At 35.4% G+C, this 27628-nt stretch overlaps 2 protein-coding genes across 20 annotated transcripts in view; both read left to right on the forward strand.

The window, feature by feature from the left end:
- gtf2ird1 (GTF2I repeat domain containing 1) overlaps window positions 1-24616 on the forward strand; it is a 56584-nt gene extending 31968 nt beyond the window's left edge. For 2 of the 16 annotated variants that reach the window (XR_012406412.1, XR_012406416.1), the window contains exons 12-28: window positions 969-1012; window positions 1112-1192; window positions 4123-4209; window positions 8102-8138; window positions 8246-8296; window positions 8379-8444; window positions 11227-11410; window positions 11529-11590; window positions 12535-12600; window positions 12794-13061; window positions 16222-16250; window positions 16343-16390; window positions 18279-18356; window positions 18436-18628; window positions 18744-18781; window positions 18868-18983; window positions 22502-24616. Coding sequence is in view for 9 of the 16 variants with exons in the window: in XM_021476657.3 (XP_021332332.2) it covers window positions 969-1012; window positions 1112-1192; window positions 4123-4209; window positions 8246-8296; window positions 8379-8444; window positions 11227-11410; window positions 11529-11590; window positions 12535-12600; window positions 12794-13061; window positions 16222-16250; window positions 16343-16390; window positions 18279-18356; window positions 18436-18628; window positions 18744-18781; window positions 18868-18983; window positions 22502-22570 (1480 nt within the window). In the remaining 7 variants the exon portion in view is untranslated. Of the gene's footprint in view, window positions 1-968; window positions 1013-1111; window positions 1193-4122; window positions 5078-8101; window positions 8139-8245; window positions 8297-8378; window positions 8445-11226; window positions 11411-11528; window positions 11591-12534; window positions 12601-12793; window positions 13062-16221; window positions 16251-16342; window positions 16391-18278; window positions 18357-18435; window positions 18629-18743; window positions 18782-18867; window positions 18984-22501 lie in introns of those variants that run through there. The other 14 variants (XR_012406413.1, XR_012406417.1, XR_012406411.1 and 11 more) reach the window with 8 other exon arrangements.
- A 2163-nt stretch (window positions 24617-26779) lies between these two features.
- The window catches only part of dtx2 (deltex 2, E3 ubiquitin ligase), a 44203-nt gene continuing 43354 nt past the window's right edge, over window positions 26780-27628 (forward strand). For 3 of the 4 annotated variants that reach the window (XR_012406050.1, XR_012406051.1, XM_068221281.2), the window contains exon 1: window positions 26780-27614. Coding sequence is in view for 2 of the 4 variants with exons in the window: in XM_068221281.2 (XP_068077382.2) it covers window positions 27293-27614 (322 nt within the window). In the remaining 2 variants the exon portion in view is untranslated. 4 annotated transcript variants of the gene reach the window in all.

The following is a 27628-nucleotide window of genomic DNA, read 5'->3' on the forward strand; positions in this document are numbered from 1 at the left end:
CTAGCTGTTAATGAACTGTCAATATCTTAAAAATAGGCAGGTAATAAGCCAGTAACACGAATTGTGACCTAAACTATAGTGTTACTGGTAGCGAAGTTTTCTGTTTCTTAGTGTATGTGCAAGACTTCCCTTTATTTCCTATAACATCTAATGAAACAGAAGAAGGGGAGGTGATCACCAGAATGGGGAAGTCCCAGAGTAAAATGAGAAAATATGATAAATCTGTGTTTTTGCTTGTCCCTGTTTATGTAAAGCACTTTGAATTCCCAATGTATGAAATGTGCTATATAAATAAACTTCCCTTGCCTTACTTATAATTGTATGTTAAGGAATACAAGTTTGCAATATTAAAAAGCACAATTAACTGTTTCATTTTAAATCTTTTTTAAGACAACTATAAATTATTGACAAAATAAAATAGTTTTACTCACACACACACAACAGACACACAACACAGACACAACACACAAAAGACACAAGTACAGCTATCTTTTTGGGGACATTCCAAAGACGTAATGATTTTTATACTGTACCAACTGTATATTTTATTCCACTACCACTAAACCCAAGCCTCACAGGAAACAATCTATGTTTAAACGTATTTAAAATACTTTGTTCTAAGCAATTTATGAGCTATTTTCCTAATGGGAACCAAACAACTGTCTCCACAAGGTCAAAAGTCAAAATTTGCTGGTATTCCTACAGTATACTTGTAGACATTTGGTCCCCACATTGTGAAGAATACAAGGTGCACACACACACACACACACACACACACACACACACAAGATAATGTATAGTAATTCCAAACACTTATATATATATATATATATATATATATATATATATATATATATATATATATATATATATATATATATATATATATATATAAGAATGTTGCATCTGTATGTCAAATACTGTAGGAAATGTTTATGCTACTTATTAATTTTTTTTTTTTTTTTCAGATCAACCAGCTCCTGTGTCAGTCCTTTGGCCGAGTGTGAAGCAGGTAGATCATCTGCTCATCATTTTAATGTGCTCTGCCATGTCGTTGCATGGCTCTAATAGTGCAAGATGCAAAATAACCCAATGTGTTTTATTTTTTCAGGGCCATCTGGGGACTGCCTGCCTTTGAAAAAGATCAAAACAGAACCCCCAGATGGTGAAATTATCCAGGTGACGGTGCCAGGTATGTTCTCCCAGTCTTACACGCTGTTAGTTTTCATATTTCGCTCTGCCACCTCAAGTTTTGTTCTCTTTTTGGTGCTATTGTTTGTTAATAACAATCATCTCTGCCGAAATGTAAATCACATAGCAGCATGAACTCCCTGTAGCTCTACTGGATGGGATACCATTAGCATATTTTACTTACTTAGAGAGAGGAAGTTTGTCTTTGATGGTTGCCTTCTGATTTAAAAATATTTGCTCTCATTTTCCACCCTGCTGTGCAGTGATCTGAGCCTTTGAGGACAGGCAGGGCATTTTGCATTACATGGCACATTCATTGGCTAAACACCGTGAACTGAAGGAACATCATGCATATGAACTGTAAATTGGAGTTTAAGTGCTGTATAAACAGCATAGAAAAGCATAATTGTGGGCGAATGTGACTTTTAACTTCCACTTTGCCTTTTGTTCATTAAGTACTTTAAGTAAATGAGACCTATAGAGTTCATTGTAAATATGTGCTTCAGCCTACATTTTTGTGGAACTATGCTTCTATTCAATTCAATTCAGCTTTATTTGTATAGCGCTTTTACAATGTAGATTGTGTCAAAGCAGCTTTACATAAATGGTCATAGTAACTGGAACAGTGTAGTTCATTTTTTAGTGTTTAAGTTCAGTTCAGTTCAGTTTAGCTCAGTTCAGTGTGATTTAATCATTACTGAGAGTTCAAACACTGAAGAGCAAATTTATCGATGCGTAGCTCTACCAATCTTGAACCATGCGAGGCAGTGGCGACAGCGGAGAGGGAAAAAAAAACTTCACCTGATGGGAGTGAAGAAAAAAAAAACCTTGAGAGAACCAGACTCAGTTGGGCACGACCATTTTAATTTCTCCGCTGGCCAAAAGTCTTGTGCAGAGCTTCAGTCGCCGTGGTGGAGGCAGGAAGATGGCCTCAGCGAAGACTCGTCTGTCCCTGGAGCGTCGCTGGAATCAGACTCATGTTCTCCACTCCCCACGACCATCAGCGCAGCAGCAGCTCAGGATATGGCCTGGTCCCATACTTCTACATGCACTACCTGACAAAAGTCTTGTCGTCGATCCCAGTACAGACCCCCTAGTTTTTCGTGATTTCGCGATCGCTGAATCCAACGCAAAATCAACAAAGTGACGCAAATTTTTACGAACCTGCTAAATTCTTAATTAAACGCAAAATAATTGGCAAAAAAATTTGAATAATCTCATAAAACATAAAATTCCAAACCATATAATCAAATTATATTTATTTCAGTTTGCATTGAATTGTTTTACGTGACTTACAGCACATTTATTTATTTTCTCAAAATTCTACACACAATACCCCATAATGACAATGTGAAAAAAGATTTATTTAAATAATTGCAAATTTATTAAAAATAAAAAACCTGAAAAATCACATGTAAATCAGTATTCACAGTCTTTGCAGTGAAGCTCTAAATTGAGCTCAGGTACATTCTGTTTCCACTGATCATTCTTGAGATGTTTCAGCAGCTTAATTGGAGTTCACCTGTGGTAAATCCAGTTGATTGCACATGATTTGAAAAGGCATACACCTGTCTATATAAGGTCCCAGGGTTGACAGTGCATGTCAAAGCACAAACCAAGCATGAAGACAAAGGAACTGTCTGTAGACCTCCGAGACAGGATTGGAAGGTACAGAAAAATTTCTGCTGCTCTGAAAGTTCCAATGAGCACAGTGACCTCCATCATCAGTAAGTTGAAGATGTTTGGAACCACCAGGACTCTGCCTAGAGATGGCCGGCCATCTAAGCTGAGTGATTGGGGAAGAAGGGCCTTAGTCACAGAGATGATCAATAACCTGATGGTCACTCTGTCTGAGCTCCAGCGTTCTTCTGTGGAGAAAGGAGAACTTTACTGAAGGACAACCATCTGTGCAGCAGTCCACCAATCAGGCCTGTATTGTAGAATGGCCAGATGTTCCGATGTGACTAAAATGAAACTTTTTATACTGAATGCCAGGTGTTACGTTTGGAGAAAACCAGGCACCGCTCATTACCAGGCTAATACCATCCCTACAGTGAAGCATGGTGGTGGCAGCATCTTGCTGTGGGGATGTTTTTCAGCAGCAGGAACTGGAAGACTAGTCAGGATAGAAGGAAAGATGAATGCAGCAATGTACAGAGACATCCTAAATGAAAACTTGGTTCAGAGTGCTCTTGACCTCAGACTGAGGTGACAGTTCATCTTCCAGCAGGACAATGTCTCAAAGCACATCGCCAAAATATCAATGGAGTGGCTTCACAACAACTCGGTGAATGTCCTTGAGTGGCCCAGCCAGAGCCCTGATGTAAATCCTATTGAACATCTCTGGAGAGATCTGAAAATGGCAGTACACCTTCGCTTCCCATCCAACCTGATAGAGCTTGAGTGATACTGCAAAGAGGAATGGCCAAAAAATTCCTAAAGACAGCTGTGCCAAGCTTGTGGCATCATATTCAAAAAGACTTGACGCTGTAATTGCTGCCAAAGGTGCAACAACTAAGTATTGAGCAAAATCTGTAAATACTGATGTACATGTAATTTTTTTAGGCTTTTTATTTGTAATAAATTTGCAACTATTTAAAAAAATATTTTTTTCACATTGTCATTATGGGGTATTGTGTGTAGAATTTTTGAGGAAATAAATGAATTTATTCCATTTTGGAATAAGGCGGTAACATGAAAAAATGTGGAAAAAGTGAAGTGCAATGAATACTTTGTAATACGTTGTATTAATATTAACCAGTATTATTTGTTTTGCTGTATTTTTGATATAATAAATAAAGCACTGTTGAGCCTAACAGATTTTTATCCACTTGCCTCATATTGGATTATTCCTAAATGCGTTATATATGACATTATATCGTTAACCGAATGCTTTTTGAACACATTATCTCTTTTTTCCCGATCTGTCAGAATCCAGTGCTTCAACAGAGGAATCCAGTGAGCCTCAGGCTGAGCGAGTGACCCCTGACCTCTGTCGTCCCAAGGAGCCTGTCGCAGGTAACATCAAACTAGCTTATATCCGAACGTACTTCCTTATCCATCTTTTCTTCTCCCTGTGGTACTGCACAGATAATCCCAAGCATATGACAAATCAAAGCCTCTAATATAACCCTCTCCAATTTCTCATCCAGTTGCAAATCCCTCCACCGGTCTGTACCTGCCCTCCTACAAGCTATTAATGCCTGTTTAATAATCGTTATATATGCACATGTACATGTCTGTCTAACTAGCTGTCAAGTCCTTTCATGTAGAGACATTAATTTCAATGAGCTTATGCTCAACACAGGGATATTAAATGCTGATTTAGCCACTGCGCTGTGCGGAGAAATGAACTTCTGTGAAGATCGAAACAGCAGCATTTAATGTATAAGTCATAAAAACATTGGTTGAAGTATGGTAAGCCAAGAGTTTTGCATTTCTTATTTCATCTCCATTCCCAAAAACCCAAGACTTGCCCAAATAGTGGTCCCAGCCCAAGTCCGATACAGATCCAGCGTGAAACCTGTTCCCCGTGCTGTGCTAGTTCTCCCACTACAGCAAACCCACATCCAGTAGGTCTCCCTGATAGACTCCCAGTGTTAGAGCCCCTATCTTATAGAGACATACTGTGAGTTGATATGAACGCTCAACCATCTCATATGATTATTTCAGAGTTTTCCAGGATATGGACAACTTTCAAATATATTGAAATTATTTATTTATTTTATGTTTTTGTAGAATAAGCAGCGATGTCAGATTTAAACCAAAATCGTTCTCTGGGGTGTGGGGTGGGGTGGGTGTTTTTCTGGGTGGGCTGGGAGGTTTGAGCAGTGGATCTTGTTTTGTTTATTGGAAAGAAAATTGTAAATATGCATTTGCAGTACTCACATGTAAAATCAATAAAAATTTGATCACAAAAAAAAATCAGTTCTTTGAATTGGTTGAATATTATGCGAGTTTGGTCTGAATAATTTATTAGCAAATTAGTAATTTATTAGCAATCAAAATTATTTCGGAAAATATTCCCTAATCACGAAAGACTGGAAAAAGTCCAAAACGTTAGATAAGTTTAAAATGTTCTCAAGTTTGGAGTCAGTAAGTTTTTTTTATTATTAATTCTTGTTTTTGTTCATTAAGAAATGAATGCTATGTAGAAAATATGCAATGTTTTTTAAACTGACAGTTACATATAATATGGTATTCACAATATTCCCTGTGTATGAGTGGCCGCACCCATTTGAATCATTTTGGCTCGAGACTTACGGTCTCATTCACTTCCATTAATTTTTAGAGGTTAAAAACAGCTTGTTTTGCCGCTTGATGTTGCAAACTGATCTTTTCTTATTGCATTATTTTACTTTTTTATGTATAATCATGCAAACACTTGTTTGTAGAGCAAGTAGTTTGACCTTTTTTTGCCGTTTATTATTCCTAGTCATTTCTCTCATGGGAAACTCAATCGGAAGTTCTAAAACACAGGTGACAAACTCAGTTCAAAAAGGGTCGCAGCTCTGCACAGTTTAGTTCCAACCCTAATTAAACACACCTGATCAAACTAATTGAGACCTTCAGGCTTGTTGGAGCAGGGTTGGAACTAAACTGTGCAGGGCTTCGGCCCTCCAGAAATTGAGTTTGACACCCCTGTTCTAAAACAATCGCAAAAACGAGCGCACTTCCGCGTTGAAGAATAAGGTCAATAGAAATGTTTGCTATTTAGGTCAAAAAGCATTACATTGATCAAAACTTTCAGTTATGGTGTTTAATAATTTATGACTAATTTCTAAACAAATATTTTTATGATTAAAAATGTAAAATGTTAAGAAGTATAGTTGATTTAGTTTACTTCCCTGATCATCAAAGATGATTAAGCTGCAATAATATCAACCCACATAATTGTAATCAATGTTCATAATCAAGAAATTATTTAGCTTTAATATACTGATTTCTGAAGGATTATGGGATTTTTACGTGATCTTGGTGAGCAGAAGAGACTAATAATAAAATATAAACTCTGACTAATGCTGAACCAGGTGTCATGGTGGCGCAGTGGGTAGCATGATTACCTCACAGCAAGAAGGTCGCTGGTTCGAGCCTCAGCTTGGTCAGTTGGCATTTCTGTGTGGAGTTTGCATGTTCTCCCTGTGATTGCGTGGGTTTCCACCGGGTGCTCCGGTTTCCACATAGGTGAGTTGGGTAAGCTAAATTGTCCGTAGTGTATATGTGTGAATGAGTGTGTATGTATGTTTCCTAGTGATGGGTTGCAGCTGGAAGGGCATCCGCTGCGTAAAACATACTGTATGGTGGATAGGTTAGCGATTCTACCCCAGATTAATAAAGGGACCAAGCCAAAAAGAGAATGAATGAATAATGCTAAACCTCTGAACAATATTATAATTACTATTTTTTTCTAATTATTTATTTATTTTATAAACTAATATACTATATAACGATAATAATCAATAGTTTATATCTGCTAGAATATGTATGTTGGTGTTTTTATATTTTTATGTATTCATATTTTACTGATAAAATAAATAGAATAATTAAACTAACTCACTGACAGCAAACCTGGGAACAGTAGTATATTTAGAAATATTAAATCTCTGGTTATGTAAATTTGTATTTTACATTACATCAATCAATACGGCTGGATCAGTTGGCATTTCTGTGTGGAGTTTGCATGTTCTCCCTGTGTTTGCGACAACCCAAGCTCATTCTGAAAACGTAGTCCCGTGGACGTTTCTGGAGATCGCAAAATACGTCCCGGGAGGTACGTACGGCTGCATTTAATTTTTTTAAGCGAACGATACGGGGCGGTGTGATACCGTTCCCTTTCGTGCTTACCGACTTACCTTTGTGTGGAGGGCTTTCCCGCTGCAATCAGTTTGTCCGGTCAGCTCATTGTGTGCGTCAGCAGACTTCAGATGCAGAGAGGAGGAGTTGACCACGGCGACCGTGTTTGAGTCCGGGGAAGAGCGGTTCCAGAAATCAGGTAAGATAAAAACAGAATCCAAAAAATAAAGTGAACGAGTTCATAACAGGGTGAGAACGGGGTGAAATCTGAAAATGTGGTGAAAAAACTAGACGAGGGCTTTTCTTTATCTAGACGGCTTTTCTAAATTGTTGCTCGGGTTTAGGGAAGTGAGCGGGCGGGCGGGTCAATCTGTAAAACTGGTTGGGTTTAGGGAAGAAGGAGGGTGGGTCAGCCGATTGGCCGGTCGCGCAGTCAATCATTCGCTCCATCAGACAGCGGCCTCTGGTGGGTTGACGAGAGAACAGCGTGGGCGCGAACGGCACTCGCGAGAGATGTTTGAGATACGAAAAAGTGCACACAGCAGCCTCTTGCGAATTCACGAAAACAAAAACTGCAAAAATACGTACCTCCCGGCACGTATTTCGCGGCCTCCAGAAACGTCCACGGGACTACGTTTTCAGAATGAGCCTTGATTGGTTTGTGAGGGTTTCCTCAGGGTGAATTGAATAAACTAAATTGGCCGTAGTGTATCTGTGTAAATGTGAGACTGTATGGGTGTTTCCCAATACTGGGTTGCGGCTGGAAGGGCATCCACTGTGTAAAACATATGCTGGATAAGTTGGTGGTTCTTTCTGCTGTGGCGTCCTCTGATGAATAAAGGGACCAAACCGAAGGAAAATACATAATTGCTATATAATATGCATATAAACTGTTCTTACATCATTGTGTATACATATTTTACTGACCTTATGCAATATTTATTAGCCTTTGATTGCAAGATACATGCAACAAAAAAACAACCCTATTTACTTACATCTGCCCTTTTAAAAAGGATTTGTCAGCTTCAGAAAGCAGATGTTGTTTAAGCGTTCATAGTAACTCACAGATTAAACATTATGACTCATTACTAATAACACTGGATTTGTTATGTTGAAGTTTGCATTACACACATGGTCACTGGAGTAAACCTCAGGTGAGTTCAATCATCAAAACACCTCCGGTAAAGTGTGCAGAAATCACAAGATTTTGACGCAGGAATATTTCACTTGCACTCATTTTATTGCATGTTTATCTCAACAGAAGATTTAACACCGAAATCTACACCGCAAGGGCTCAAAAGAGCTGTTGAAGGTAAAACTCCATTTTAAAAGGTCACCAAGGTTTGCCTTCAGATATTATGGCTGTCGGTGTGATTGTTCTCCCTTTTCCCCAGAAGACATCGGAGAGATGATCCTTCAGCTGCGAAAGCAAGTCGAGAGCCTGTTCAGCTGCAAGTACAGTGAGTCATTGACTTACTTATCTTATTACTTACAATTAACTGCAAAGTCAACCTGTAAATGATGTATCGGGAACTTCCTGTCCCCATTTATTCTAAAGTCGTTGTAAAAGTTTCTATAGCACTTTTAAAATTTATATTGTATCAAAGCAGCTTAAAGGAACGATCCGTTTTTTTGGAATTAGATTTATTTTATCAGTAGCCTAAAGTTTTACAGTTGAGTTTTACCATTTCTGAATCTATTCAACTGATCTCCTGGGGCCTCATGTACAAAGACTTGCATGGAAATCATACTAAAACATTGCGTTTTAGTATGTATTCAGATGTATAAAAACACTGCGTACGCCGAATCTCACGCATATTCTTTTGTACATCTGAATGAACGTGAAACTGAGCGCAACATGCACGAGCACAAAACCCCTCCCTGCCTCCTCCCCCGTATGAATATGTTAATGACTATACTTTGGCAAAACTCAACGAAAAAGCAATAACAAAATCAAGCAAAAAGAGAAACTTTGAACAGAATGTGAATTGGAGATGCTCGTTTTGGAGGTAGAATGGAGAAAAGCGGTGTTATTTGCAAGTTTGTTCTCCGGAATTGACAACAAAAGAAAAAAATAGAGTGGGAGAGTTTAGCTGATGCGGTTAACACAGTTGGGTCTGAACATCGCACTGAGTGATTTAAAAAAGAAATGGTGTGATTTATAGGTGTAAAATGTTGCAGTATCCGTAACAGTCTCAGTGGCGCAGCTCGTAAGACGCAGGTCAACATGTTTTGATACGTTCGAGCATGAACTCGTTTCGAATCCAGCGTCTGATGAACTCTTTCTTCTTTTTCCCCCCGCTACATATCAGATTTTGCCAACTATTTATCAAGAGAAATACAAGTAGGAATCATTAATAAGTCTGTGCATCATATTTTATTTGCACATTTATTGAATGGAAATGATTCTGATTCACGCATGCAAATTCATCTTCAGATAGTGTCTTTATAGCAATGTGCGTGCAGTAGATAGCTCAGATTACATTGGGAAAACAGGCGACCGCTGCAAATTGTGCTTTAATGTTTAGCTGGTCAACTGTATGGTATGGAAACCTTATATATCTGCTAGATGAACCCATCTCATACAGCTGCCATTGCAATGCTCAGACACTTTGTAGAGAGCAATTTAACACAACTGCCTCTAGGAGTCGCCAATGGAAATAAAACAGACACGCACAAAAAATGTGCGTACGCCAGCCATAAAGCTGGCGTGGAGCTGCGCACATTCCCACGTTCAGTTCATCGTTAGTAAATACAAACGTAAGCGATTCTGAGCTTGAAACCTGGCGTACGCAAAGTTTTTGTGCGTACGAAGCGTTGATACATGAGGCCCCTGGTCTGGCGGAAGCACTTTTAGCTTATCTTAGCATAGATCAATAAATCGGATTAGAACATTAGCATCTCCATTAGTTTACTTTTAATTTTATTTGTATTAATCTATCTGACAGTCAAGTTAAACTCATATTTTTATTTTATTTAATTTGTTTATTTTAAATGTATTTATTTTATTATTTCATTTTATTTGGCAGTGCAGGTAAACTAATCTTTTTATATTTTTACTTTATTTCATTTTATTTTAGCAGCTTAAAGGTACATTTTGAGTTTTACAATTTTTTAATCCATTCAGCTGATCTCCTGATCTGGCGGGAGCACGTTTAGCTTAGCTTAGCATAAATCATTGAATCGGAATAGACCATTATCATCTCTATTTGTTTACTTTTAGATTATTTAGTTTACTTTTAATTCAATTATATAAGTCCAGGTAAACTCACCTTTATTTAATTTAATTTAACTTCATTTTTTCTTTTGTTTGTTTATTGTGAATTGTATTTATTTTATTTCATTTGGCAGTGCAGCTAAACTAACCTTTTTATTTTATTTTAGCTGCTTGAAGGAATGCCTTTTCCGCTTTTTTGAAAATATGCTAATTTTACAGGTCCTTACAGTTAAATTAGCTGAGTTTTACCATTTTTGAATTCGTTCGTGGGGTCTTAAAAAGTCTTACATTTCAAAAATGTCTTCTTGTAGGTCTTAAATAATTGTAAACAGGTCTTAATTTTTCTTTGTCCATAAAAATCTACCCAATCGGGCCAACATTTCAACACCATGTCAATAGAACTTTTAACAAAACTCTATTTATTTATAACTCTATTTACCAATATGTTTTAATCACCTTCCTTACAATAATGTTTGTATAAATTTTCTCTGTGTGTTTAAAGTGCGTATATGGTGAGGACACTGACCTGGACAGATGTATATTTAGTTTGTTATAGTTTTTAGATTTGTATGTGATATGTGTATGCACACATCTAGGGTTTGCTTGTTTTGACAATTTATTTAAAACTTGTGGCTAAAAAATATCTTATTGTAATATAATATATAATAAAAAGTCCTGTATAAGTCTGAAATTTAATTCATAATGGTCTTAAAAGGGTCTTAAACCTGCAGAAACTATGTTTTAGCTTAGCTTAGCATTGATCATTGAATCGGATTAACTTCTAAAAAGAGTTTCAATAATTGTAATATTCAAAGCTTGACCCTTCTGTAGTCACATTGTGTACTTTGGCCTACAGAAAAAGAAAACTATACTCTGCCATTGGCTCATAAGAGTTCGAGGGGAGGGGCTTACTGATAATTAATTCTCCTATTTGCATTTATTCAACTCATCAAACTCTTTTCTGTTAAATATACCCCAAAATAGTTTGTCTCGTTGAGTTAGATTATGTTTCAATATTATTCTAGGTGAGGCTCTTGGTCTGCCTGAGCCAGCTAAGGTGCCGTACTCCAAGTTTCAGATGTATCCAGATGACCTGTACGTCACGGGGCTGCCTGAAGGCATGACTTTTCGAAGGCCAAACTGTTTTGGAGCAGCTAAACTCAGAAAAATTCTTTCTGCCAGCAGTCAGATTACTTTTGTTATAACGAGGTAAACTCATACAGAGCACATTCAGATGTTCCAACAAGTTCGCTCAGATATTTACAAATTCATTACAACGTTTTAAGAATCAGCTTGATAAGAATGTGGGTTTTTGTTTTTTTGTCAGGCCAGAATTGTTGACGGAACCGGTCAAAAATGAAAGTGTCTCTAAGACGACCTCTGAATCAGGTAAACAAACGTTTCATTTTCTTTTGTATGTTTATTTAATTTGTTTACTATAATTTATTTTATTTTATTTTATTCGGCAGTCCAAGTAAACTAACCTTTTTATTTTATTCTATTTTACTTATTATATTTCATTTTATTTTATTTTGCAGTCCACCTAAACTAAATATTATTTACTTTATTTCATTTTATGTTTTTTTTTTTTGTGTGTTTTTTTTTTAAATATTTTATGTTATTTAATTTGATTTTATTTTGCAGTCCACCTAAACTAAATATTATTTACTTTATTTCATTTTATGTTATTTTATTTTATTTTTTTTAATTTTATGTTATTTAATATGATTTAATTTTGCAGTCCACCTTAACTAACCATTTTTTATTTTATTTATTTATTTATTTATTTTTGCTGTCCACTTCATTTTATTTTATTTTATTTTATTTTATTTTGCAGTCCAGGCAACTAACCATTTTATTTTATTTTATTTCGCAATATAATTTTATTAACTTTTTATTATTTTATTTAATTATTTCTTTGCAGTCCGGGTAAACCACCATTTTATTTTATTTTATTTTATTTCGCAATATAATTTTTTTTATTTTGCTATATAATTTTATTAATTTTTAATTAATTTTATTTTGTTTTGCAGTCCAGGTAAACCCCCTGGACTTTTTATTTTGCAATATTATTTTATTTTAAATGTATATTTTTTATTTATTTTATTTTACTTTGCATCTCAGGTAAACTAACCATTTTGTTTTATTTTGTTTTGTTTTATTTTATTTTATTTTTCATGCAAACAAACTTTTTTTTCCATTGTTTCCAGTATATTTTTATTTCATTGTCAGTCATTTATTTTACTATTCATTGTATATTCATATACCTTCTGTTTCAGCCAAATATATCACCCACTAATCTAACATAATGCTTCTTTTGATTAAATGCTCAGCAGAGACTGACTCCAAAGACCAATCAGATGACCCAGGGCCTGCCTCCAAAAGACCTGGATTCTCAGGTATCAACTGTGATTAAGTTATCAGGTGTTCATTTGTCACTTTATTGCATCCTGACTAAAAGGAACAATTCAGCTGATCCATGTGCCACGCATCTGTCAATCAGTTGCCGGTTCAAACCTTCATTCGCTCCTTTCCATTTCCAAATATGCTTTGACTAAAGCATTGGCTATTCTATCGTTGTTCTGCCCACAGACAGTTTAGAGGCCAAGCTCTCCCGTATCGACTTGGCGAACACACTACGAGAGCAAGTCCAAGACCTGTTCAACAGGAAATACGGCGAGGCACTGGGCATTAAGTATCCTGTGCAAGTGCCTTACAAGAGGATCAAGAGTAACCCTGGCTCGGTGATTATCGAGGGCCTGCCCCCTGGCATCCCTTTCCGAAAACCCTGTACCTTCGGCTCACAGAATCTAGAGAGGATATTAGCGGTGGCAGACAAGATCTCTTTCAGCATCACAAGGTGAAGCCCTGGTTTTAAAGAGCTTTTCAACTTTTAAAGCTTTTTGAGTTAAGAAAAAAGTGCACTTTGATTAGTTTGTGTAGGGCAGCGGGGAAAATAAGTATTAAACACATCTCCTTTTTTCTCAGAAAACATATTTCTTAAAGTGCAGTTGACTTGAATATTTCCCTGGATGTTGGTAACAACCAAAGAAATGCATATTTGCAAAGAAAACAAAACTAATGAGTTTACAAATTAAGTTATGCATAATAAAATTAATTGACAGAAGGGAAAAAGAATTGAACACATGAAGAAAGGGAGCTGTGAAAAGGCAGTGAAAGACCAGACAGCAGCTGTAATCTCTCAGTAGATGTTCAACAACCCTCTGCCCTTCGTCATTGTAAATTAATATTAGCTTCTTCAGTCCAACATCTACATTACCAGGAAGATGGAGATGAAAACAGGGTGGACATTTCAGCAAGACAATGATCCAAAACACAGCCAATGAAACTCTCAAATGCTTTCAGAGAACTAAAATCAAGCTGTAGAATGGCCCAGCCAATCACCTGATATGAATCCAATAGAAAATACAAATTAAAAGTCAGATTTGATAGACAAGACAAACAACCATCAAGATTTTAACACTGTTGAAGTCTGTGAAAAACTCACACCTGAGCAATTCATGCGTCTTCATTCTTCATATGAGAGATATCTTTAAGCCTTTTATAAAAAGTATTAAATACGTTTTAGTAGTTCAGTACTTTCTCCTTGGTCATTTCATTATTATTACACATAACAAATTTTTCAGATTTAAAAAAAATATAAATATTTTATGTTTGTATTGTTTGGGTTTTTTACCAAAATCGGTTTCAATTCCATCTTAACAGCTCCTTTAGAAATATTATTCCAAGGAAAATAAATATGACGTGTTCAATACTTATTTTCCCCGCTGTATATTAAAGTTCATTTAAACTGTTTCTATTATATTTTTCAGCCACTATCCTACATCAGTGCATAATGTTGCTTTTTAAGCATGAAAAAAGGTTTAAAAGTCTACTTCAAAAGTACTCCAAACATTGTTTCAACCCTTTGTTCAGTAATTCGCCATCGAAAAAATTCAGATAAAAATGATATCAAACAAAATTTCTTCGAAAAAATAGAATCTTTCAACAAAAACAAGAATGTAAAAAAGAAAAGACTATATTGTTTTATAAGGTGGTTTTTATGAGGTGTTTTTAAGGCTTAATGTTTAGCTGTTAACAGCTGTTAAATCTGGGCCTGCATATTGTTCAAACCTTAACATTGTTCATGTTCATGAGTGTGTTTTCCAAGAGTAAATAACAGGCTTAGAAAACTTTTTATTTGATATTTTTCATAACATTAATATATTATGATTAAACTAAACTGGTTTGATTTTAGCCAACTAACTTCAGAGTAGATTTAGCATATTCAATTCAATTCAAGTGTATTTGTATAGCGCTTTTTAGAAGAATTATTTTTTCAAAGCAGCTTTACAAAAGGTGCACATTATTACATTACAATCAAATTAAGTTAAAGTTACAATCAAATATAAGTTATTATATAAACATAGTTAACTAAAATCTACTAAAATCTTATTACATTTAGTTGACTAAAACTATGCAGAAAAATCCACGCAGAAGGCTAAAGTATGACAAATCAAATGGCATTTTAGTCATTAAATCAAAATTTGTCTGTCAGAATTACCACTCTCTAGGACATATCTGTCAACATTGGGATGTGAAAATAAGGGCTCTCCCCCTCCCACCCCAAAACATCCCCAAATTAATAATTTATTAAATATTATATTAAAATAACTAAATATGTTCATCTGGAGCTGTTTCGTTGTAAATACACAGTTAAACGGTCTGTAATATGTGTACAAAGGATAGAGTAAATAGTATACATTATAAAAAGCAGCAAATAAATTAGCAAACAGTTTTAACAATTAAAACTAATAGCTATTATAAAGAAATAGAATTACGATATCAAATCTCATTAATCTTTTCTTCTCTGTATAACTTGAACATTTTGATTAAAGAGCAGCAAATGAATCTCTCGATTAGATTTTTCGATTGATTGCATTAAATAACAGAGGTGTTACTTTAAAAGTGCACACATCTAAAATTATAATGAAAGCATTCAATTGCTTTTCTAACCTTTCCTAAATTGCTTTTAAGTCAAAATGAATTGTGTTTGAAAGAAAACCCACCAAATTCGACATCTTTAGATATTATTATTATTATTATTATTAATTATGTGTATATATATGTCTGTTCAAATCAATAAAACATTTACCCAAAACCCAGACTTTTGTTTCGCCTCAAATCGTGTGTAAAGAATCCAATTGGGAAACAGTGTATACTTATCACTATGCAGGTCGTCAACTGACAGTCACGCACTGCTACATGAACTGACTGTTCTGAGGATTGCATAGGAAGGGCAACGGCGCCTGTAATGGAAAGGAAGGGAATCCCTCCGTTTCTATATTTATTTAAAAGTACTTTCATTACTAAACAAAACGAAAGCATAGAACAGATTCACATTTATGAGGTCTCAGATTTAAGGGGTGTCCCCTGGTGGTTTGGCGGTATGGATTGCATATGGATCGACTCTTTATTGCCACCCTTCATAGAAAGATTGAAAATACGGGAGAAAAACAGAAAAATACCTTTACGGGATGAAAGCGGGATAGAATTTTAAAATACAGAAGAATTCCGGGAAAAACACAGGGGTTGACAGGTATGCTCTTGGAGTTGTGTTAGTAGGCTATTGTTGTCATGGCCAAAATATAGTGTGATTTCTTATCTACTTGTTTATTTACATTAACAGACATATGATGTAATGGAAAACGTAATACTCACATGGTGTACCACCTTAGAGTCTGTTCAATTAGAAAAAACTTATATCAGGAGTTTAAACTAGCCATGTTTTGAAATACATCCAAATGTTTGGTTTGTTGTTAAGAGTATAAGAGGCACAATCTGTAAAGAAAGGGGGCAGAGAGCAGCATCACATTTCGAGAAACCCTCATAAAACATGTTTTTGTTTTTACATAAAAGAGCACATGATAGAATAAATAATCAGTGAGGTATTTTGAACTGGGATACTAAGATCTTATATCTTGTAAAATAAAATGGACCCTGTTTTTCTATCTTTTCAGGCCTTTTCAAGGGCTTATTCCCAAGCCAGGTAAGCAGTTGATAATGTGAAAGCACTGTTGTTTATATTTTAGCCAAATTACTCATGAAACTAAGCCAGTCAAATTATTTTTACCTTGACAGCACCGCGAAGGATAACCATATTGAAGAAAGGTTACACCCCAATAAGTGGTAAGAATAAAGCATCATGTGCGGATTGTAGTTACAGGATTGCAGTTATTTGTACTTCCTGGATAAGTCCACATTTGATGTTTGTTAAACAAGGTCAGTCCCATAATAATCAATGGGACCCGAATCTATTTGTGTTGAGCTTTACAGTCTTTTAGCCCCTTTTGCTTTTTCATAGAGGTGTTATTATATTATATTATTCATACATTAATTTTCTTGTCGGCTTAGTCCCTTTAATAATCCGGGGTCGCCACAGCGGAATGAACTGCCAACTTATCCAGCAAGTTTTTACGCAGCGGATGCCCTTCCAGTCGCAACCCATCTCTGGGAAATATATTATATTATATTATATTATATTATATTATATTATATTATATTATATTATATTATATTATATTATATTATATTATATTATATTATATTATATTATATTATATTATAGTTTATTATATTTAATTTTATTATATTTTAATATATTATATTCTATTATGTTTTATTATATTGTATTTTGTTATTTTATAGTTTATATTATATTACAGTTTAGTTTATTATATTAAATTATAGTTTATTATATTACAGTTTATTTTATTATATTTAATTATATTATATTATATTATAGTGTATTTTATTATATTATAGTTTATTATATTATAGTTTATTTTATTATATTTTATTATATTATAGTTTATTATATTATAGTTTATTTAATTATATTGAATTATATTATATTTTATTATATTATATTTTATTATTATATTATATCATAGTTTATTATATTATATTATAGTTTATTATACTTAATTTTATTATATTATATTATATTTTATTATATTATAGTTTATACTATATTATAGTTTATTATTTTTTTATTATATTATATTTTATTATATTATATTATAGTTTATTATATTATATTATATTATATTATATTATATTATATTATATTATATTATATTATATTACAGCTTATTTTATTATAGCTTATTTTATTATATTATTTTTATGGAAAAATACTTTTATATAAATGCGCAGAATTAAATATCTTTAATTGCAAAAGTTGCATTCATTTAATCAATGCAGTAAAAAGCAGTACTTCTTTGAATTTTGTTACCATTTAAAATATTTTTTCTATTTTAATATATTTACAAAATTTGTTTATTACTATTATGGGGTGGACGAATTTTGTTTTGCATTTTTAATCCAGACATTAATGTCACATAATCCTTCAAAAATATTTTTAATTTGATGTTTAAGAAATGCCTTATTATTTGTGTTGCTTTTTATTTTTATGAAAACTGATTATTATTTATAGTAAATTATTAGTATTTTTGGTAAATTGGAATGTAATGTTTGGTCTTATAATATTCCAATTGTATGTTACAAAAAATTATTTAACAGGAGTCCAATATAGGGTGGCATGGTGGCTCTGTGGTTAGCACTGTCGCCCCACCGCTGGTTCGTGTCCCAACTGGGTCAGTTGGCATTTCTGTGTGGAGTTTGCATGTTCTCCCCGTGTTCGCGTGGGTTTTCTCTGGGTGCTCCTGTTTCACACACATTCCAAGCACATGCCGTATAAGGAAATTGAATAAATCAAAATTGGCCGCAGTGTGAGTGTATGTGTGTATGGATGTTTCCCAGCACTGGAAGGGCATCCGCTGTGTTAAACATATGCTGGAATAGTTGCCGGATCATTCCGCTGTGGCGACCTCTGATAAATAAGGGACTAAGCCAAAGGAAAATAAATGAATGAGTCTAATATACAGTAAAGATCTTCAAGGGATTTCCTTTATGAAAATAAATCAGCCTCTAGCCATCTGACTGCAATGAGAATAAACAGTTGTTTGCTGAATCTGTCGGTAAACCTGTCAAATATTTGATCCGTTTCCAACAGAAGAAGACGAGGTCAATCGAATGGGAGAGAAAGTGATATTAAGAGAACAAGTTAAAGAGCTCTTCAATAAGAAATACGGTATGTTAATTACTAGTAAATAATTCATATACATATTCAAATCGTTTAAAAAACTCATTCGTGAATGTCTTGTTCTCAGGTGAAGCTTTGGGTCTGGATCGGTCGGTCATTGTTCCATATAAATTAATTCGAGCCAATCCAGGCTCACTGGAAGTGTGTGGACTTCCAGACGATATTCCCTTCAGGAATCCTAATACTTACGACATTGTTCGGTTGGAAAAAGTCCTGCAAGCCCAAGATGAAATTACTTTCAATATCAAAACCCCCCTACAGTGAGTGTTGAATATCATTATGGTGATTATGTTGGATAAACAGCGCTTACTGTGATCAGAGATGCTCTTTTACATACAAGTATTGTTTGATTACTTTCATTTTGTCTTTGTTTAGGCCTTTTACAGAGTTGTGTACTCAGTCTTGTAATAAAGGTAAAATATAAATATATTCTGCCATCAGTTATTTGACTTTTGAATAGAACAAGAATGTTTACAAATACAAATGTGCTCTTTTGCAGAAGGTAAAGAAGTTTCAACGAATCGACGCAAGCGCAAACGTGTACTTGAGTCCAGTCAGACATCCATGCCCACTGCAGGAGACTCGGCGCTGTCAACCAATCAGATACCTGTCATGGTATGACAACACATTACACAAGAGTGTTTTTCAAAAACGAATGAACTAATCCACACAAACATGGATATTATCAAAAACGCAATATTAATTGATTGAAACTAAAACTTTCTGAAAACTCCAAATTGAAGATTTTCAGAAACCACTACAGCCACCGAAATCTTTTCCAGGATCTACTCGTGCTGTAAAATACATTGACAAACTACCTGTAGAAACCCTTTTCTCTCTCTCTAAAAACAAACAAACAAACACACTCCCTCCTCCTAACTAAAATGCAGTATTAGGAAACTGAAACTGACGGCCAGAGTGAAATTTTCAGAAACTTACCAGAGCCACAAAAATCTTTAACAAATTTTGCTTCATTTTCTCCTTCCTAATTAGCCATTATGGCTTTATTCTAATACTGGGTTCACACCAAACACAGAGCACTACTTCACTTGCTCTAATTTACCCACGGGATATTTTTCACTTCGCGAATACTTTCAGATTGAGTTTAATTATTTGAACTTGCACTTTAAATGCAAACACATTGACAAACTACCTGTAGAAACACTCTTCTCTATCTAAAGAAACCAAACACTCCCCTCCTAGACATGGGACAATAACTGTTATCAAGGTATAACGCGGTTTATAAAAGTCAAGGTTTTAAAGCTGCAAAAAAATCCTGTAATACCGTTCCTAAGGTATGAGTATGATTTTTTATTTACATTTTTATTTTTTATTTTTTAGGACAACAGTACCTCCAGCAGAAAAGATATCCAAAGATACTGTTTTAAATTGTAAAGAAATCTCTGTTTTTGAAACACATGAAGACAGCAGAAGTTCCAGAATATCATTAATCTTACAAAAAACAGAATATATTGTTTTCAAGTGGGAAAAAAGTGTTTGTTTTTTACCCAGACATTTAAAGAGAATATTTTTAGAGCAGTGAACACAATACCGTGATACTGTGAAAGGTTATCATACCGTCAGAATCTCATACCGGCCCATGCCTATCCCCTCCAAACAAAAACACAGTATTAGGTAACTGACACTAAAGCTTTCTGTAAGCACCGACCAGAGTGAAATTTTCAGAAACTTCCACAGCCAACAAAAAACTTTTGACACATTTTGCATCATTGTCTCGTTCCTGATTGGCCAACATGGCTTTATTCTAATACTGGGTTTACACCAAACAGAGCACCACTTCACTTACTCTAGTTTACTCATGGGATGTTTTTCACCTCAGGCGTATTTTCAACTTGAGTTGAATTATTTGAACTCACGCTGTAAAACGCATTAACAATCTACCTGTAGAAACACTCGTCTCTCTCTCTAAGAAAATCCCAAACACTCCCCCTCCTAACAAAAATGCAGCATTAGGAAACTGAAATGATGACCAGAGTGAAATTTTCAGAAACTACCAGAGCCACAAAAACTATTGCCAGATTTTGCATCGTCTCCTCCTTGATTGGCTAACATGGCTTTATTCTAATACTGGTTTCACACTAAACACAGAGCACCACTTCACTTGCTCTAATTTACTCACGGGATGTTTTTCACTTCACACATACTTTGAGCTTCAGTTGAAATGTTTAAACTTGCGCTGTAAAACGCATTGATAAACTACCTGTACAAACACTGTAATCACTCTAACCCCCCCCCCACCCCCCACGTCTACCACAGCCACGAAAATCTGAGTTTTTGATCAATTATTGTGAATTTTCTCCTTCCTGATTGGTTTTATTCTAATACTGGGTTCAGACGTATATTTTCAGCTTAAGTTAAGTTATTTGAACTTGTGCTGTAAAACTCATTAACAAACTAGCTGTAGAAACACTCGTCTCTGTCTATAAAATCCCAAACACTCCACCTTCTAACAAAAACACAGTATTAAAAAACTAAAACTGATGGCCAGAGTGAAATTTTCAGAACCTATCAGAGCCACAAAAAAAACTTTTGACAAATTTTGCATAATTTTTTCCTTCCTGATTGGCCAACATGGCTTTATTGGGTATACACCAAACACAGAGCAACACTTCACTTGCTCTAGTTTACTCATAGGATGTTTTTCACCTTACGCATATTTTCAACTTGAGTTGAATTATTTGAACTTGTGCTGTAAAACTACCTGTAGAAACACTATTCTCTCTCTCTAGACTCCCCTGCCCAACTCTAGCACTTACTTTGATTCATTAGCACTTCTTGTGTGTGTTGCCTCTTCTTGTTGAATCGCTGAATGCCTCCTCAATTTTAAGTCAGTGTGGACAAAAGCTTCTGCTAAATGTAAAAGCAAATGTGGAGGTGAATTCCATGAGTTTACGGCAAATGTGTCGCACATTCTACATCATTCATGCAGCACAATGGCCTGGTTGCACATTTACATTGACCTTGTATGCAACTTTTACTATTTAGGTTTGCGTTTGTTATTATCCCAGTATTAAAGCCGTATTGTCCTCTGTTAATTCGGCATGCCATTGACAATGCATTTATTGGGTTTGCACTTTGTACTGTACATGTGGACATGGCCTAATGCTGCGTTTTAAACCAGACGCAGATGAAGCGTCAAGTGCTAGTGATTTACTTGTTAAATCAATGCAAAGATGCGAATAGACAGCCTGCAGTGCGATTCACGCGAATGAGGCGGCGTAAATTATGCGATTCGTGGCGATCGCTCAAGTTGAAAAATCTGAACTTCAGTGGACAACACGCCGCGTTAAGCAGGAGCTTTCTCTTGTAGGGAGTGAATATGACGTAGTGCCTGTTGTTGGTGTCCCGAGGGGAAATCCTCTTGCAGACACCAGACAACAGTTCATCAAACAGGGCTCGGCTCAGTCTGAAGCACCGCTGAAAGCTTCCATCATCCAGGTATAGTTTCTGGAAGAGTTAATGAACTCACAGCTGGATGCACCTCAAAATTGACCTGTTAGACATGGCGCCGAACGAATATGCGCTGTTTTTCAGTTCTTCCTAAAGCAAAGCTACTATCTAAATAAAATCCATGTTAGCCATTTAGCAACAAATCTCAAAAGTCACCAGGCAGACAGAAGCCCTGTCCAAAGAGTGAATCCGCATCTATTGTGAAGTGAATTTGACTCGTGAGTCTATTTACTCGTGATGAGCGCGAGTTATTAGCGAGTGCCTGATCTGGTGTGAACACAGCATTAGTCTTAAAAGCCATTTTTAGCACGGTTTAATTTTATAATGTAGATTTTGTTTCTCTTAATTCAGCCAAAATGACAATTTCCTCATCATTTATTAATTTCCAAGTGCTTTTTAACTTTTATTAATGTCTTCTGTTGAACACAAAATATTCAGCCGATGACTTTTATAGTAAGACCAAAAATACTATTGAAATCAATGGTTGTCAATGGCATCTTTATCATACCCCCCACCCCCACCCCCCATTTAATATCTTTATCAAACTTTTAAGGACCAAAAACAAGCAGATGCATTTTGCTTAGTTAGACCTTGAACACTATTAAATGTGTTAATTCTGTTAACTGCACTGTTGTTAAATGTTTGTCCCTTTGCATTTTCAGCAATGGCCCATGTACATGGTGGACTATAGCGGCGTGAATGTTCAAGTTCCTGGCAAAGTCAAATACTAATAAACTTTACTGAAGACTTCTACCATTAAGGGACCTTTTTAAAAAAAAACCTGACATTTCTGAATGCTAGAATGAGCTTTCTCCAGAGCTGGGACGGACCTGCAGCTCATGCAAGGAGTCTCCTGTGTGTTTTCTGGCAGAGATTAAAGCGTGTGAACTGTGGGATGCAGTTGTTTCTGAATGAAGTGCTAATGATGGAGAAAGACAACAATAAATCAATCTGCCAGTGCTTTATAACGTAGAGGAACAGTGCTCACCCTCATCCCAGTCCGAACCAGGATGTTATCATTTTTTATCTGTACACTACCTGACAAAAGTCTTATCGTCGATCTCAGTTGTAAGAGCAACAAATAATAACTTGACTTTTAGTTGATCATTTGGAAAAGTGACAGAAGGTAGATATTTTTGATAAATCATCTGTTGAACTGCATACCAATCATCACAAATACTGCAGAAGACCTATTGAAACCCATATGGACCCAAGGATCTCATAGAAATCAGTCAAGTTTGGTGAAAGAAAAATCATGATTTGGGGTTACATTGAGTATGGAGGTGTGCGAAAGATCTGCATGAGTGAATGGCAACATCAACAGCCCAAGGTATCAGGACATTTGTGCTGCCCATTACATTACAAACCACAAAATTGCACTTCTTCTCATACTTCAGCCTCCACATCAAAGTGAAAGCTAAGAAGGTCAAGGTGCTCCAGGATTGGCCAGCCCAGTTACCAGACATACACATATTGACCATGTCTGGGGTAAGATGAAGGAGGAGGCATTGAAGATGAATCTAAAGAATCTTGATGAACCATGGAGTCCTGCAAGAACGCTTTCTTTGCCATTCCAGATGAATTTATTAATGTTATTTAAATCATTGCAGAGATTTATAGATGCAGTCGTCCAACCTCATGGGAGTCATACACAATATTAATTATGTTTCCACTGCACCATGTCTTTATATTCTATACTTCACATTATTTCTGTTAAGTGACAAGACTTTTGTCTAAGCAAAGTAAGACCTTACTGTCCTAATTTAATAATTAAAATCAATAATGATCAAGGCATGATCATATTATTATTAGTATTATTTTTTGTAAAATAAGCGTAATCTAAAAGCTTTCATATAAGCCACATCTGATACCAAATGATTAACTAGAAGTCAAGTTACTATTTGTTCTTAAAACTTGGATATGTGTGAAGACTTTTGTCAGGTAGTGTAAAATGCAAAACTTAGTTTTGCCTAAAAAGCTGTCAAAAGTGTTTCAAAAGTATTAAACAATGGTCACATACAGGTATGGAACATCAGATGAGGGTGAGTAAATAAGAGGTTGTTTGTAAAAGGTGTAGCCATTATTTGCGTATCAGATGAAATATTGCTTTGCCACCAGGATTTGTAATGTCAGATCCTGGACACAATCATGGTTAAATAACCATCTCATTAAACAGCAGTAAGAATAGCATTTGGGATTTGTTTTTAATCCAACATATGTCTAATCACTGTTGGGATACACAGCCTTTGTTTGGTGCCGAGAGAGCTCGTACAGTACGTTCATACTGTATACGACTAGTTATCATGCCTTGCGAATGTTTGTATTGTTATTTATTTATTTATTGAAATTTTTAATATGTGTATATGCAGGGAATGTAAACTCTGGCATTCAGTTAATTACATAAAGTAGCTTACTGAATGACACGGCTAACGATGCTAAAAACAACGAGCTACTTGTGTAACGTTTTTCGGAGAGGAACTTCTGCTTCAGGTTTTAAGCAAGTTGTAAAACCCCTAACACGATAGCACTAACTTATATTCAATCGAAAGACTTTTTTTTTTTATTATTATTTTAGCATTGTAAGTTACTCTTAAGTTCGTTCAATTGAGGCAAAGTGAGGTATTTTAAGGAGAAAACATCATGAATGTATTGTTTGTAAAGGAAAAGAATACTATAATGTGATTCTGTTATGACTGTCTCTGGAATCGCCAGTATTTATATGCTGTACCTTAATGCCATTTAGGCCTTTCAAATAAAATGTGTTGCCTTGCGTTTAACTGGTGTGTGTGTGTGTGTGTTTGTGTGTGTGCGTGCGTGCGTGTGTGTGTGTGTGTTTTTATTATTATGCAAGAAAGAACATTACAAAGATATAATATGAACAAAGAGACAAAGAGGGTTGCATAAATAGAATTCCAGCAAATTAAACAAGTTTAAATGATTTACACCAAGAAAGCGTTTTACATGCAGTGTAATTGTTAGAGTATTTTAAAGAGTTCACATACAAAGTCCTTTCTGAAAATTAAAAGTAAGGGTGTTTCTTTGAAAATTTACATTTATGGATGTAAAATTTTGCTTAAAAAAGCAATAAATTATTAATAAATTTACAATGAGAAGGATCTACACTCAGAGAGTAACCAAAGAATACAATTTTTGGGGAAATACAGAAGTTTGGAAATAAGAATTTTTTAATGAAATCGGAAAAGTCAACCCAAAACACTTTACGGTAAGTACACTCCCAAAATAAATGGTTTAGCGTTTATCATATTGACTACAAAATAAGCCTTTAGGGGAAATATTATTATTAAATTTAGCAAGTTTGATGTTTATTTAGTAGCACTTATGAATTACTTTGATTTAGACTTCAACAGCTTTATTAGATAAAAAAAAATTTTAATCTGTTTTTAAACTGAAGAAACTGTTCCCAATCCACATCATCAAATATATTATTCCAAAAACCTATGCAAGCAGGTAAAGAGATCCGAGAACTAGTAATAACGAAGCGAATATCTTTGCTAGACATAGAACTGAGAAGAGTTTTGTCAACAAAAAGATTTGTGTTGTCAAAAATAAAAGAATCTAAAGAACCTTTAGGGCCAGATTTGACCAAAGGTATAATACAATCAGGGATTGTACCAAAAACTATGGCATATTATTTAGGGGGAACAGGAAAATAGAACTGATGCATAAAGTTTTCGTATGAAAAAGGTACACCACAGTCATCTAAGAGCTATACTAAACTAAAAGTATATTTTTATTAAAGTGAGTGTGTGTGTGTGTGTGTGTGTGTGCGCTGGTTTTTGGTGGTTTATGAGGACAAAATTTTGTATGACCTAGGCATTACAATGTTGTGGTGGTTAATGAGGACATTACACGTGTCCTTGTAAATCAAAACGGTTAAAGTCATACTTAACAGGGTCTTTTGACATTACAAAGTTTGTCATGTTTCATTTGAAGTTGGGTTTAGGGGTAGGGTGTATAATAATCGTTTTTTTTACAGTATATAATACATTACGACCATGTAATGTCCTCATAAACGTGTGCGTGTGTGTGTAATTATGCACTGAAGCTTTACGCGTATACTGAGAATTATTTTAAAGTTATTTAGAAACAACTTCAGATTGAGTTTAGATGAATGGAGATTATTTTCCTGACACATCAGGATAGCATTAGCACCACCTACTGGATTGAAGACAGGATCACACATTTTCATCTTTACAGTTTTCATTTACAGTGGTAGGTTACAATTAACACGTTGTAAACCACAGGCTATTGTAATGAAAATTGTTATGGTTTCCAGTGTAATGCAAAAAAACGTATTACAATAAGATTTATTAGTTTTAACATACCACAAAAACAAAGCATACAGGCAACAAGAGACTCACAGGAAACATTTGCAGTTTCCATTACAACCAATACAATTACCATTGACACAATTACAAATTCTATTAAAGTTTCAGGATTCAGATCTTACATGACAAAAGTTTTATTACACATTAATTACATTTAATTACACATTAATTAATTCTGACTAATATTTTGGTACAATTGAGAACTCGTGTATTACAGATATTTAAGTGGGATTCTTGTGTTTAACCACAAATACCATATTTAAAATGTATTTATAGAAACATTATTTCTCTATTATAGATCAGTGGTTGTAACACAATAAATCACTTATGAACGTCATCTACAAAGAAAAACGCAGCGTGACTTTTATTTTGTTATTAGTCAGTGTATTACGCTTTTAAAATAAAAGCCATCTGCCGTTGACAACGTACGCAATATAAAGATAAGCATTCAAATTTTGAAGTTAACCATAGCAAAGCATAAACAAAGAATAGACAGTAGTCATTTAAAAAAATCGACATTGCTTTTATATTTGAACAATTTAAAATGTAAACATACCGACAACAAGACGGGTGCTGTTTGTGTCTGCCTTCACAGTGTGTATCTATGGGAATCCACCAGCAGCGACACAAACACACACCGCAGCAGAGGAAGTGTGTCACAAACCACTGCGTACTTTTAAAAACCATGCCGAGCGGCGAGTTTTAAATCACGACCATGCAGCATTAGCCGCCTGCCGACCTAACAGAAACTGTTATTTTACATGAATCCGATTAATGAGCCCGGTAGCCGAGCAGCATCGCACTGAATGGCGAAGAGAAGAGCGAGACGCGGCTAGTCTGAAGCTGCGACTCCAGCAGCCGAGCAAAGAAGATGCGACATCAGTGGGATTACCTTCAAATCTGCGGATAAATAAATGTTCACTCCTGAATTAAACACAGTTTTAACGACATCGAGCGATCTCTTATAGGATACTGCGGGTTAGCTGGGTGGAAAACGAGTGAAACTGAAAGGGTGGTGGTGTTGTTGTTAGCTGGGCCAGGCAGCCCCACTGCTTAACTCCGGCTTATTTTAGGATCGGTTGGGGTCATTTCTTAGCAGACACAATGGCAACAGGCTCCAGTTTCCCTTCCGGAGGGAGTGGAACTAGAAACGGACCGTCTTTCGCTTCGCCGTCGACTTCGTCTGTCACCTCGTCTGGGGTGCCCGGACAAGCTCAGCCGATGGCGGTGGTTTGGGAATGGCAGGATGATCTGGGCTTCTGGAGGCCCTACACCGGACAGGTGAGCAGCTACATCGAGCAGTGCCTCCAGCACCAGAGAGGGGCAGCGGTCGCCGGGAGCAGCATCTGTCTGGCTCAGGCAGACCCCAGCCTGTCCTCCTACATCATCGACATCCCCAACCTCAAACAGTTCAGACAGGACACTGGTGAGTCTGTACTC

Source organism: Danio rerio, chromosome 5 (assembly GCF_049306965.1).
Source record: "Danio rerio strain Tuebingen ecotype United States chromosome 5, GRCz12tu, whole genome shotgun sequence".
In the NCBI taxonomy this organism is placed as follows: domain Eukaryota; kingdom Metazoa; phylum Chordata; class Actinopteri; order Cypriniformes; family Danionidae; genus Danio; species Danio rerio.